Genomic DNA, 12,851 nt, shown 5'->3' on the forward strand with positions numbered 1-12,851 from the left:
AGTTTTGCTAAAACCAGAAATTCATACTGTTTTTCCCCCAAATCCGTGCTGATAGCAAACCGTCGGCTTGCTTAACGAGCGCAACGTTTGCTTAACAAGCACCACAAAAAAAAGGTCATGAAATTGGCTTGATCGTGTGTGTGATTCAATTTATGACCATTATGTTTAGAAGCATGGTAGGCAAGCTCCATTATGGTCATAACTCAAGGCCTATGAAGTCTTGGACGCAAATGCACATCATGGTTCCTTCCAACTGACAGAAATTTTTTTGAAGGTCACAGTTGCAGATAATATTCCTGAGGTAAATTTGTAGCTCTCGTAAATTCCTCAAAAGATGATGTAGGTATTTGCACGTATGAGCAAACTTTGATCCAGTTGCCATGATTTAATCTTTCTTAGATACTTTTGGCCTGGATGATTGAGTCTCCATTTACATATTTGCACGAAGTAAATATTTTCTTTCATCATTCTTGAGGGGAATTCCTTGGACGTCCATGTTTTCTTCTTTTGTCACTTAGTCAAGGACTAGAAGCTTAGCAGGCATTAAACAATTGTGTTTATGGTTGTTAAAAAAAACTCGCCACAACACAGATATCCACACCTGAGATCCATTCATAGCTTATAGGCAGTCCTTGACTTACGGCCAAAATTGAGCCCGTTTCTGTTGCTAAGGGAGACATTTGTTAAGTGAGTTTTGTCCCATTTTACAACCTTTCATGCCACAGTTGTTCAATGAATCCCTGCAGTTGTTAAGTGGGTAACATGGTTGTTAAGTGAATCTGGCTCCTCCATTGACTTTGCTTCTCAGAAGGTCGTAAAAGGGGATCATGTGGCCACAGGGATGCTGCAACGGTCATAAATGTGAAAAATGGTCATAAGTCACTTTTTCCAGTGCCGTTGTAACTTTGAACAGTCACTAAACAAACTTTTGTAAGTTGAGGAATACCTGAATTTTAGTTTCTTCATTGGAAATAGGGGTAGCAATATTTTGGGCCATTGGAAACCTTGAGAACTTGGTCGGTGCAGACAAAATGGCCGTTGTGAAAGAATTGTCTTCTCTCAAAATGGCGGCCATGATGATCCAGAAGATATGTGGAGCTTTCTGGAGGCACCAAATTGGTGTCTGAGATCCAGTTGGTACCATGGGCTCCACATTGGTTACCCATGAACTAAGGAGTCTCTCGTTCTCTCTCTCCATCCAACCTTACCCCAAACCTCTAGGCTTCTCTGGAACATGAAGAAGGCAAGATCCTCCGAGCCCAGCTGGAATTCAACCAATTCAAGGCCGAAATTGAGCGCAAGTTGGCTGAGAAGGACGAGGAGATGGAGCAGGCCAAGCGGAATCACCTGAGGACGGTGGACTCGCTTCAGGCTTCCCTGGATGCCGAGACTCGGAGCCGCAACGAGGCCCTGAGGGTCAAGAAGAAGATGGAGGGCGATCTCAATGAGATGGAGATCCAGCTCAGCCATGCCAACCGCATAGCAGCTGAAGCTCAGAAGCAAGTGAAAACTTTGCAAGGCTACCTGAAGGTACAGCCTGCAAGTTGGTCTGAAGGACCTTCCTTCCTTCCTTCCTTCCTTCCTTCCTTCCTTCCTTCCTTCCTTCCTTCCTTCCTTCCTTCCATTCTCCTTCCTTCCTTCCTTCCTTCCCATCCATTCAACCATCTACTGTTCTTTCCATTCCTTCATCTATCCATCCATCTATCCATCCTTACACCCGTCCATTAATCCAACCATCTACCCTTCCTTCCTTCCTTCCTTCCTCCCTTCCTCCTTTCTTCCTTCCTTCCCATCCATTCAACCATCTACTGTTCTTTCCATTCCTTCATCCATCCATCCATCCTTACACCCATCCATTCATCCAACCATCTACTCTTCCTTCTTCCTTCCTTCCCATCCATCCATCCATCCATCCATCCATCCATCCATCCATCCATCCTTTCTACCATCCTTCCCTCTTTCCTTCCATCCATCCATCTACCCTTCCTTCCCATCCATGCAACCATCTATCCTTCCATCCTTCCCTCTATCCATCCATCCATCCATCCATCCATCTTCCCTTTCTTTCTTCCTTCCCCTCCATCCAGCCATCTACTGTTCCTTCCTTCCTTCATCCATCCATCCATCCATCCATCCATCCACCCTACCCTTCCTTCCCATCCATGCAACCATCTATCCTTCCATCCTTCCCTCTATCCATCCATCCATCCATCCATCCATCCATCCATCCATCCATCCTTCCTTTCTTCCTTCCTTCCTTTCATCCTTCATCCACCCATCCATCTACCCATCCATCCATCCACCCATCCATCTACCCTTCCTTCCTTCCTTCCTTCCTTCCTTCCTTCCCATCCATTCAACCATCTACTGTTCTTTCCATTCCTTCATCTATCCATCCATCTATCCATCCTTACACCCGTCCATTAATCCAACCATCTACCCTTCCTTCCTTCCTTCCTTCCTTCCTTCCCATCCATTCAACCATCTACTGTTCTTTCCATTCCTTCATCTATCCATCCATCTATCCATCCTTACACCCGTCCATTAATCCAACCATCTACCCTTCCTTCCTTCCTTCCTTCCTCCCTTCCTCCTTTCTTCCTTCCTTCCCATCCATTCAACCATCTACTGTTCTTTCCATTCCTTCATCCATCCATCCATCCTTACACCCATCCATTCATCCAACCATCTACTCTTCCTTCTTCCTTCCTTCCCATCCATCCATCCATCCATCCATCCATCCATCCATCCTTTCTACCATCCTTCCCTCTTTCCTTCCATCCATCCATCTACCCTTCCTTCCCATCCATGCAACCATCTATCCTTCCATCCTTCCCTCTATCCATCCATCCATCCATCCATCCATCTTCCCTTTCTTTCTTCCTTCCCCTCCATCCAGCCATCTACTGTTCCTTCCTTCCTTCATCCATCCATCCATCCATCCATCCATCCATCCATCCACCCTACCCTTCCTTCCCATCCATGCAACCATCTATCCTTCCATCCTTCCCTCTATCCATCCATCCATCCATCCATCCATCCTTCCTTTCTTCCTTCCTTCCTTCCCATCCATCCATCTACTGTTCCTTCCTTCATCCATCCATCCATCCACCCATCTACCCTTCCTTCCTTTCATCCTTCATCCACCCATCCATCTACCCATCCATCCATCCACCCATCCATCTACCCTTCCTTCCTTCCTTCCTTCCTTCCTTCCTTCCTTCCTTCCTTCCTTCCTTCCTTCCTTCCTTCCTTCCTTCCATCTCCACCAGGGTTCCATTTCAGCTTCCCTTTACTCACACCTCCATTCCACCTGTCCTCCTCCTCCTTCTAGGACACTCAGATACAGTTGGATGACGCAATCCGACTCAATGAGGACCTCAAGGAAAACATTGCCATTGTGGAGCGAAGGAACAACCTGCTCCAGGCTGAGCTGGAGGAGTTGCGGTCCGTGGTGGAGCAGACAGAGCGGGCCCGGAAACTGGCGGAACAGGAACTCATTGAAACCAGTGAAAGAGTCCAGCTCCTTCACACCCAGGTAAGGGGGATCTGAAAGCAATATGTTCTTAAACCTCATGGATTGTCAGCAGCTAAGAACGATGCTGTGGTTCTGCTTTCATGAAATTATTTCCACTGTCTCGTCTTTGAAAAATTAAAGAATTCACTGTCTCTTCTCTTCTCTTCTCTTCTCTTCTCTTCTCTTCTCTTCTCTTCTCTTCTCTTCTCTTCTCTTCTCTTCTCTTCTCTTCTCTGCTCTTCTCTTCTCTTCTCTTCTCTTCTCCTCTCCTCTCCTCTCCTCTCCTCTCTCCTCTCCTCTCCTCTCCTCTCCTCTCCTCTCCTCTCCTCTCCTCTCTTCTCTTCTCCTTTCCTCTCCTCTCCTCTCCTCTCCTCTTCTCTTTTCTACTCTCCTCTCCTCTCCTCTCCTCTCCTCTCCTCTCCTCTCCTCTCCTCTCCTCTCCTCTCCTCTCCTCTCCTCTCCTCTCTTCTTCTCTTCTCTTCTCTTCTCTTCTCTCCTCTCCTCTCCTCTCCTCTCCTCTCCTCTCCTCTCCTCTCTTCTCTTCTCTTCTCCTCTCCTCCTCTCTTCTTCTCTTCTCTTCTCTTCTCTTCTCTTCTCTTCTCTTCTCTTCTCTTCTCTTCTCTTCTCTTCTCTTCTCTACTCTACTCTACTCTCTCCTCCCTTTCTTCCTTGTTTCCTTCCTTCTCTTTCCTTCCTCCTTTTTCTCTTCTTCTCTCTTTACTTCCTTCTTCCTCTCCTCTCCTCTCCTCTCCTCTCCTCTCCTCTCCTCTCCTCTCCTCTCCTCTCTTCTCTTCTCTTCTCTTCTCCTCTCCTCTCCTCTCTTCTTCTCTTCTCTTCTCTTCTCTACTCTACTCTACTCTACTCTCTCCTCCCTTTCTTCCTTGTTTCCTTCCTTCTCTTTCCTTCCTCCTTTCTTTCTCTTCTTCTCTCTTTACTTCCTTCTTCCTCCTCTCCTCTCCTCTCCTCCTTGTTTCCTTCCTTCTCTTTCCCGCCTCCCTCCTTTCCTTCTCTTCTTCTCTCTCTCCTTCCTTCTTCCTCCTCTCTCTCCTCTCCTTCCTTTTTTCCTTGTCTCCTCCCTTCCTCCCTTCTCTCCTTCTCTTTACCTCCCTCCTCTCCTCTCTCCAGAATACCAGCCTCATCAATCAGAAAAAGAAGATGGAATCTGACCTCTCCCAGCTGCAAACAGAGGTGGAAGATGCCATTCAGGAATGCAGAAATGCTGAAGAGAAAGCTAAGAAAGCCATCACAGACGTGAGTGAAATTTTAGCACGTCCACTTCTACTTTTCCAAGAAAGCACTAATTCCAACGAGTGGCTAGTAAGAAAGCATTGTTTCTGGTTCATACATTGCTTATACCCAATCTGGGCCACGACTATCCAAGCAACCAGCAGGTGGCAGCAAAGGGAAACTTCTTTGTCTATCTTTACTGCCATCTTCTGGTCACTTCAGTGCTCACAGCCTCTATTTGGTATCGGATAATAGAAACCCCAGTAGTTAATTTGGAACAGATGCCTTCATTGTGCACAGGGGTATATTATTACTAAATAAACACCCTGCTATTTTTGACAGCTATCGTTAATTCAGAAAGGATGGTAGGTCCTGTTTTGAGATCAACCCACAAGACAGCCCTTTCTTGGATGGCCAAGAATAGTTTACGAGTTACCGACGAACTTGAGATAAAATCTTTGCTTTTTGGTGAAAAGACAAGAGCTAATAAGATGGAATTCAATTCTACACCGGAGGAAAGGTGTATGGGTAGTGCTCTCCCTCTTTCCCACATACCTTCCAGCGCACCTCTTTTCCTCACACCCACAAAGCTGGTTCAGAAGACCCTGTGAGGAAGGATGAGGGTGAATATTATACGTGAAAGAAAATAAGGCTGACCATGGGGTCTCTATGGGGCAGGATCTCCATAACAACCCTGTGAGGCCAAAATAGCTCCTCCTCCTCCTGTTTTTAATAAGATCCATGAATTGAGACACATCAACAGGATCTCCTTTGCTTGGGTCCACCAACCCATCGGTGGACACTCTCATCCCGGGTCAAAAGAGGACCCCAACCATAATCATCACGAGAATACGGAGTCTAGGATCAATTCTTGGAAGGAGTAAACACACGGGAGGTCTCCCCAAACCAAAGTCATCTCCTTTTGCCAGGTGGACCTGTTTTTCCATTGTCCTCTTGAACGGGGAAGCTGGCCATGATGGCAGAGGAGCTGAAAAATTGATCCACAACCATAATGAGGAACGATCATAATTCTGGGCTCAATTATGGCCACAGGCCGTGGAGATCTAAAGTCTAAAACAAGATCTCCATGTTCTCCTCTGCTTTGGTCCACCAGAAGCATCAAAAAAAAGGACCCGTAATCTTGACATGAATAATTAGCCTGGGAGTTTAGGATTAATTTCCCCCTTAATGCAAAGAGTAAGTTCCGGTGGACGTCTTTCTCCCTTGTCCTCTTCAACGGGGCAGGCGGCCATGATGGCGGAGGAGCTGAAGAAGGAGCAGGACACCAGCGCCCACCTGGAGAGGATGAAGAAGAACATGGAGCAGACCATCAAGGACCTCCAGATGCGTCTGGACGAGGCGGAGCAGCTGGCCCTCAAGGGCGGCAAGAAGCAGCTTCAGAAACTGGAGGCCCGAGTGCGGGAGTTGGAGAACGAGCTGGAAGGGGAGCAGAAACGCAACGTGGAGAACGTCAAGGGCATGCGCAAGTGCGAGAGACGCATCAAGGAGCTCACCTACCAGGTGAGGAGACACAGGTTGACCTGACAGGAGACAACCTGGGTTTTGGAGCCAAGCGTTCAATATGGACGGGTGGATTGATTGCGGTGGCTTCAACAGGATTTGGCCCACGCCTCTAAAACAGGTTGGGTGAGGAATTTGCAGGTGGTGGTGGATAGATTGAACCCTACTTTTTCCCGGAATCTTATAAAAGATGCCATTTTGTACGTCCAAAGCAAATTCCATGTGGCAAACAAACAAACCCTAGATTAGTGTTTCTCAACCTTGGCTACTTTAAGATGGGTGGACTTTAACTCCCTGAATTCCCCAGCCAGCAATGCTGGCTGAGGAATTCTGGGAGTTGTAGTCCACCCTTCTTAAAGTGGCCCAGTTTGAGAAACGCTGCTCTAGATTTGGAACGTGCCAATATTTCCACATCTAAGCTACAATGTAACCATGGTTTAGAGAAGGATTTCCTAAACAACACCATTTTTGTTTTTCAATTTCACAAATGCCTCCACATAATTAAGAGCTCCTGATGCAAGCCAGGAGGTGATCTTATTTAAACTCAGTGGTACAAGCCGACTTTTTGCTGCAGCCAAGTAAACCCTGATCTCTCTGTCGCATTCTTTTCCGGTTCCTCGGCCCTGTAGACGGAGGAGGATCGTAAGAACTTGATCCGCCTCCAAGACCTGGTTGACAAGCTTCAGCTGAAGGTTAAAGCTTACAAGAGACAAGCCGAGGAGGCGGTGAGTAGCACCCATCTTTCTGTTCTTCTTGGAATAATCCTGGCTTGTCACTCATCCTAGTTTAGCGCATCTCAGGATGCTGAGCTGGAGAACCCGGATGGTCACCTCAGTCATGGTGAGACCAGTTGGGACCAATTGGGGTCCACAAGTCATAAAAGGGCCACGTTTGAAGACCCCCGGCTTAGAGTGTGCCAAACATTTTGAATGGGAATTGGATCCTGGCTGGAGGACATACCGGTAGTAGTGGTTCCTCACCAGAGGCGAGAGCTCTCCGTAATTTTCAAGGCCTCCCTTCTCGGTTCTCCTCAGGAGGAACAAGCCAACAGCAACTTGGGCAAATTCCGGAAGGTTCAGCACGAGTTGGACGAAGCCGAGGAGCGGGCGGACATCGCTGAGTCCCAGGTCAACAAGTTGAGGGCCAAAAGTCGTGATATTGGGGTGAAGGTGAGGAGCTGCCCTTAAGCCTAACCCTAACTCTATGCCTATCCTTATTCCTGCCCCTTACCTTAACTCCTAACTTTAACCCTAACCCTATCCATTACTCTACCCCTAAACCTACCCCTACCCCTATCTCTCCCTCGACCCCTACCCCACCTCTAACCTTAATCCTACTCCTAACTGCACCCCTACGCCTAACTTGAACCCTGTTCCTACCCCTACCCCTACCCTTAACCCTACTCCTACCCCTATGCCTACGGCTACCCCTAATCTTAACCCTATTCCCTACTCTATCCCTTACCTTAACCCTATTCCTATACCTAACTCTAACTCTACCCCTACCTCTACCTTTAACCCTACTCCTATCCTTACCCCTACTCCTACCCCTAAACTTAACCCTACTTTTAACTCTACCTCTACCCCTACCCTTAACCCTACACCTACCCCTAACTCTATCCCTACCCTGAACCCTACTCCTAACTTTAAGCATAACCCTACTCATAACTCTAAACCTAGCCCTATTCCTATCCTCTACCGCTATGCATAACCCTAGCCCTGATCCTACTAGCTTTTACCATAACCCACCCTTCCTCTTCCTCTTCTCCTTCCCCTACCCCAGGGGTAGGCAACCTCGGCTCTTTTATGACTCATGGACTTCAACTCCCAGAATTCCTGAGCTATGCTGACTCAGGAATTCTGGGAGTTGAAGTCCATGAGTCATAAAAGAGCCGAGGTTGCCTACCCCTGCCCTACCCCTACCCCTACCCCAACCCAGATGCTTCCTTCTTTCCTTTCTCACTTTTGTTCTTTTCTTCCCCAGCCGAAAGGTTTGTACGAGGAGTAACTCCTTCGAAGACCGGATGCCCTGCACTCCGAGATCCCCCCCACCCCCGTGCACCTACCCCCAGACCTAAAAGGCCCTGGGAAGATCTCTCCCCCATCCCCTGCGCTCTGTATATCAGCATTGCCCTCTTCTCAAAGGTAGAATAAAAATGATGAAACAGCTGTTGGTTGATTTAATTTTGTGCCTAAGGCGGGACTAGAACTCACCGTCTCCTGGTGATTGGCCCAAAGTCACTCAGCTGGCTTTCATGTTTAAGGCGGGACTAGAATTCACCATCAACTGGTGATTGGCCCAAAGTCACTCAGCCAGCTTTCATGCCTAAGGCGGGACTAGAACTCACCATCAACTGGTGATTGGCCCAAAGTCACTCAGCTGGCTTTCATGCTTAAGGCGGGACTAGAACTCACCATCAACTGGTGATTGGCCCAAACTCACTCAGCCGGCTTTCATGCTTAAGGCGGGACTAGAACTCAGCATCAACTGATGATTGGCCCAAAGCAAATCCAGTTGGCTATCATGCCTAAGGCGGGACTAGAACTCACCATCAACTGGTGATTGGCCCAAGGTCACTCAGCCGGCTTTCAAGCTTAAGGCGGGACTAGAACTCACCATCTCCTTGTGATTGGCCCCAAATCACCCAGCTGGCTTTCATGTGTAAGGTGGGACTAGAACTCACCGTCTCCTGGTGATTGGCCCAAAATCACTCAGCTGGCTTTCGTGCCTAAGGCGGGACTAGAACTTGGATCACATGATCGTGGGGATGCTGTAACGGTCGTTAAGTGTGAACAATGGTCATAAGTCACTTTTTTCAGTACCGTTGTAACTTTGAACCGTCACTAAATGAACTGTTGAAAGTCAAGGACTAGCTGCACATTGGAAAAAGGAGAACCCTCTCCTCTACTACATACAGGTATTCATCGACTTAGAAATTTTCATTTAGTGACTTTTCAAAGTTACAAACGGCACTGACAAAAGTGACTTATGACCATTTTTCACACTTAACGACCATTGCAGCCTCCCCATGGTGACATGATCAAAATTCAGACACTTGGCAACAGACTCCTATTTACGACCGTCGCAGCATCCCGGGGTCACGTGATGTCCTTTTGCGACCTTCTGACCAGCAAAGTCCACAGGGAATTCAGATTCACTTAACGACCGTCTTACCGATTTAACAACGGCAGAGATTCGCTTAACAACTTTGGCAAGGAAGGTCGTAAAACGGGATAAAACGTCCTGGTAAACCCAGATTCACTTAACAACCGTGTTACTAAGTTATAACAACTGCAGCGATTCATTTAACATCTGTGGCAAGAAAAGACGTAACATGGGGCAAAACTCCCTTAACAAATGTTTCACTTAGCAACAGAAATTTTGGCCTCAATTGTGGTCATAAGTCGAGGACTGCCTGGATAAAAGTTGACCCCTGGCAATAAATTCAATGGGATTTGTTGGTAGCAAATTCTGAACAGACAAAAAAAAACTTGCAACCTCTTTTTATGAGTTTACAGAGGGTTCAGACTCAAATTTCTCTTCATGAGGTGTGGACTACAGCTCCCAGAATTCCCCAGCAGCCATTTTTTTTTCTGTAAAAGACAGAAACGCGAATTTTGCTTTTTTTCTCTCTGTCCGTTTAGCCAATCTTATAAATTCAATGGGATTTATTGGTAGCAAATTCTACACAGCCAGAAAAAAAAAAGAAACTTGCAACCTCTTTTTATGAGTTTACAGAGGGTTCAGACTCAAATTTCTCTTCATGAGGTGTGGACTACAGCTCCCAGAATTCCCCAGCAGCCATTTTTTTTCCTGTAAAAGACAGAAACGCGAATTCTGCTTTTTTCTCTCTGTCTGTTTAGCGGCCAATCTTATACATTCAATGGGATTGTATGGTAGCAAATTCCGAAAAGACCAAAAAAAAAAAGAAACTTGCAACCTCTTTTTATGAGTTTACAGAGGGTTCAGACTCAAATTTCCCTTTATGAGGTGTCGACTTCAACTCAGCAGGGATACTTCAACGCAGCAGCCATTTTTTTTCCGTTAAAGAAAGAAACGCAAATTCTGCTTGTTTTGTTTTTCGCCTCTCTGTTCGTTTTGCTAAAATTTGGGTGGGCACCAGGTTGGGGAAGAAAGGCCTGCAAATTGGCTGCCAGGCCGCATTTGCAGATGGAGACAGGCGTGTTGCCTGCTAAGCAGACCGCGGCTTAAAATATGCATATGTGCAAATGAGATTAGAGCAACCTGATTAGGGATCACAAAGCATTAAGTCTCTATACACAAGGAGATTAAGGAGAGATGAAAGCACACGCCGAGGTCCAGATTAGACTGTCTGATGCTGGATTTCCTGATTAAGCTGATTTAATAGGTCGCTGCTATTAAAACGGACTTAGGAGAGGGGGAGAGCCGAGGGGCTATTGATAGACGTGTTTAATTAAAAGGAAAAAGAAAAATCGAACGGGCCTTTTTCTGAACAGATCCCCTGACTGAGTCAAGTAATTCAGCCTGGGATATTTAAGGCTGAGGGGAAAAAAAAGTGAGTTAAGGTCCTTTCCTCCTTGAAGAGTTTTGCTACAATGCTGGGCTCTTCTGGTCCTGGGTTACGAGAAAGAGCCGCGCAGCTCGAGCAAGTGAGTCAAGCTGCAGCTTGCATGAGAAGGCAAATATCACCTGTAGGGTAGTTTACCATTGCAATTTCCCTCTCTTTTTCCTCCTATCTCTTCCACCACATAGGAAGAGAGAGAGAGAGAGAGAGAGAGAGAGAGAGAGAGAGAGAGAGAGAACAGTGCATATATTTCTCTGAAATGGTCTCCTGCTTGCGTAGCGGGTTGGACTAGAAGACCTCCAAGGTCCCTTTCAAGTCTGTTATTCTCCTCCTTCTCCTTTTTAAGAAGACATTGGACAAACATTTATCTGGAATGGTCTAGGGGTCTCCTGCTTGTGTAGAGGGGTTGGACTAGAAGACCTCCAAGGTCCCTTCCGCTCGGTTATTCTGTTATTCATTCCGACCCTAAACTAAGTTTGAAAGACAGTTTAAAAGACTTCCTGAAAACGTGGGGAGATGGAAAAAAGATTTGAACTCGGGACTCCCTCGACTGTGATGTACTCTGCCCGCTCCATTTCATTCTTCCTGCTCCTGCAAACTGAAATTCACTTTTTTTTCTTCGCATTATCCGTCCTTGCTTCCAAGAGAGAGCTGGAAGGGGCCTTGGAGATATTCTCTCCTTCCACATCCCAGAAGGCGATTTATCCAATGCAGGAATTGTCAGAATCCATTTATATCACATTCATAACTATATGTTTAAAACATTATCCCGCCCCCGCCCCCCTATGGATTCTGCCATCTCCCGAGGAAGGAGGAGCGGATGTGGATTCAGCCTGCCTTGGGTTATTTCCAGCGCATTTTTTTGTAAAAGAAAAAGGTGCCGGAACTCACACATGTCATACAACCCGCCTTGCCTACCCTACAAGGTTCCATCCAAAAAAGGTGCCGGAACTCCGTTCTGAGCGTTCTATGAGAAAAAAAGCCCTGGTTATTTCAAAGACCAAGGGAAACCTTTTGAACTGGGGGGGGGGATCAAAAAGGGAGGGTTAGAGAAGAAGGCATTTGGCTTGTGTCTTCTTTTAATTATTATTATTATTAATTTATTATTATTATTATTATTATTATTATTATTATTATTATTATTATTATTATTATTAATTTTTTTTTATTATTATTATTATTATTATTACTATTATTATTATTATTATTATTATTATTATTAATTTGTATACCGCCCTTCTCCCGAAGGACTCAGGGCGGTGAACAGGGCAATACATAATAAAAACAAGATACAAGATAATTCTGGAGAGGAAGAAGGCAATAACCGTAAAGATTCGAAGTGCCTTTTTTTCCCCACGAAAGGGATGACACGAAGTAAAATGATGGGGGGCTGACCAAATGAGGTTGAGGGAAGGGGGGCGGGGTTGAACCGGGAACCCTTTATAAAGTTTCAATTTGTAAAACAATACCACGTCCTGTCTTGTATTCCCACAACCAAGCATGTCCTAGTAAAGATTCCTTTTGGACTAGAACTGACTCCAGGAGTTTTTGTCTTCCTAAGACGTGGACTGGGGTGGGTCCTGACAGGAATTGTCACAAAATTACCTGGTTCTCACCCCGCATTGGACCTCTACTCTGCTTGTCCTTGCGGACAATGATGGAGGAGGAGGAGGAGGAGGAAGAGGAGGAGGAGTAAGGAGAAAGAGGTGGAGGAGAAGGTAGAAGAGGAGAGAAGAGGAGGAGGAGGAGGAGAAAGAGGCAGAGGAGAAGGAGGAGAGAAGAAGAGGAAGAAGAGGAAGAGGAGGAGGAGGAAAGAAGAAGAGATGGAGGAGGAGGAAGAGGAAGAGAAGGATGGGCAAGGAAGGAAGGAAGGAAGGAAGGAAGGAAGGAAGGAAGGAAGGAAGGAAGGAAGGAAGGAAGAAAGGAAGGAAGGAAGGAAGGAAGGAAGGAAGGAACGAAGGAAGGAAGGAAGGAAGGAAGGCAGGAAGGCAGAGCAGTAGCAATAGACTTATATACCGCTTCACAGTGCTTTACAGCCCG

The 12,851-nt window shown here is 46.3% G+C and overlaps 1 protein-coding gene across 1 annotated transcript in view; it reads left to right on the forward strand.

The window, feature by feature from the left end:
* LOC308677958 (myosin-7) overlaps positions 1-8,392 on the forward strand; it is a 49,795-nt gene extending 41,403 nt beyond the window's left edge. Inside the window, exons 34-40 of the mRNA XM_081344686.1 lie at positions 1,222-1,530; positions 3,335-3,538; positions 4,643-4,768; positions 5,990-6,265; positions 6,895-6,990; positions 7,300-7,434; positions 8,249-8,392. Coding sequence (XP_081200812.1) covers positions 1,222-1,530; positions 3,335-3,538; positions 4,643-4,768; positions 5,990-6,265; positions 6,895-6,990; positions 7,300-7,434; positions 8,249-8,272 — 1,170 coding nt within the window. The 3' untranslated portion in view covers positions 8,273-8,392. The remainder of the gene's footprint in view (positions 1-1,221; positions 1,531-3,334; positions 3,539-4,642; positions 4,769-5,989; positions 6,266-6,894; positions 6,991-7,299; positions 7,435-8,248) is intronic.
* The last annotated feature ends 4,459 nt before the right edge of the window (positions 8,393-12,851 follow it).

The sequence above is a fragment of the Vipera berus genome (genome assembly GCF_964194415.1).
Source record: "Vipera berus genome assembly, chromosome: Z".
Taxonomy (NCBI): Eukaryota; Metazoa; Chordata; class Lepidosauria; order Squamata; family Viperidae; genus Vipera; species Vipera berus.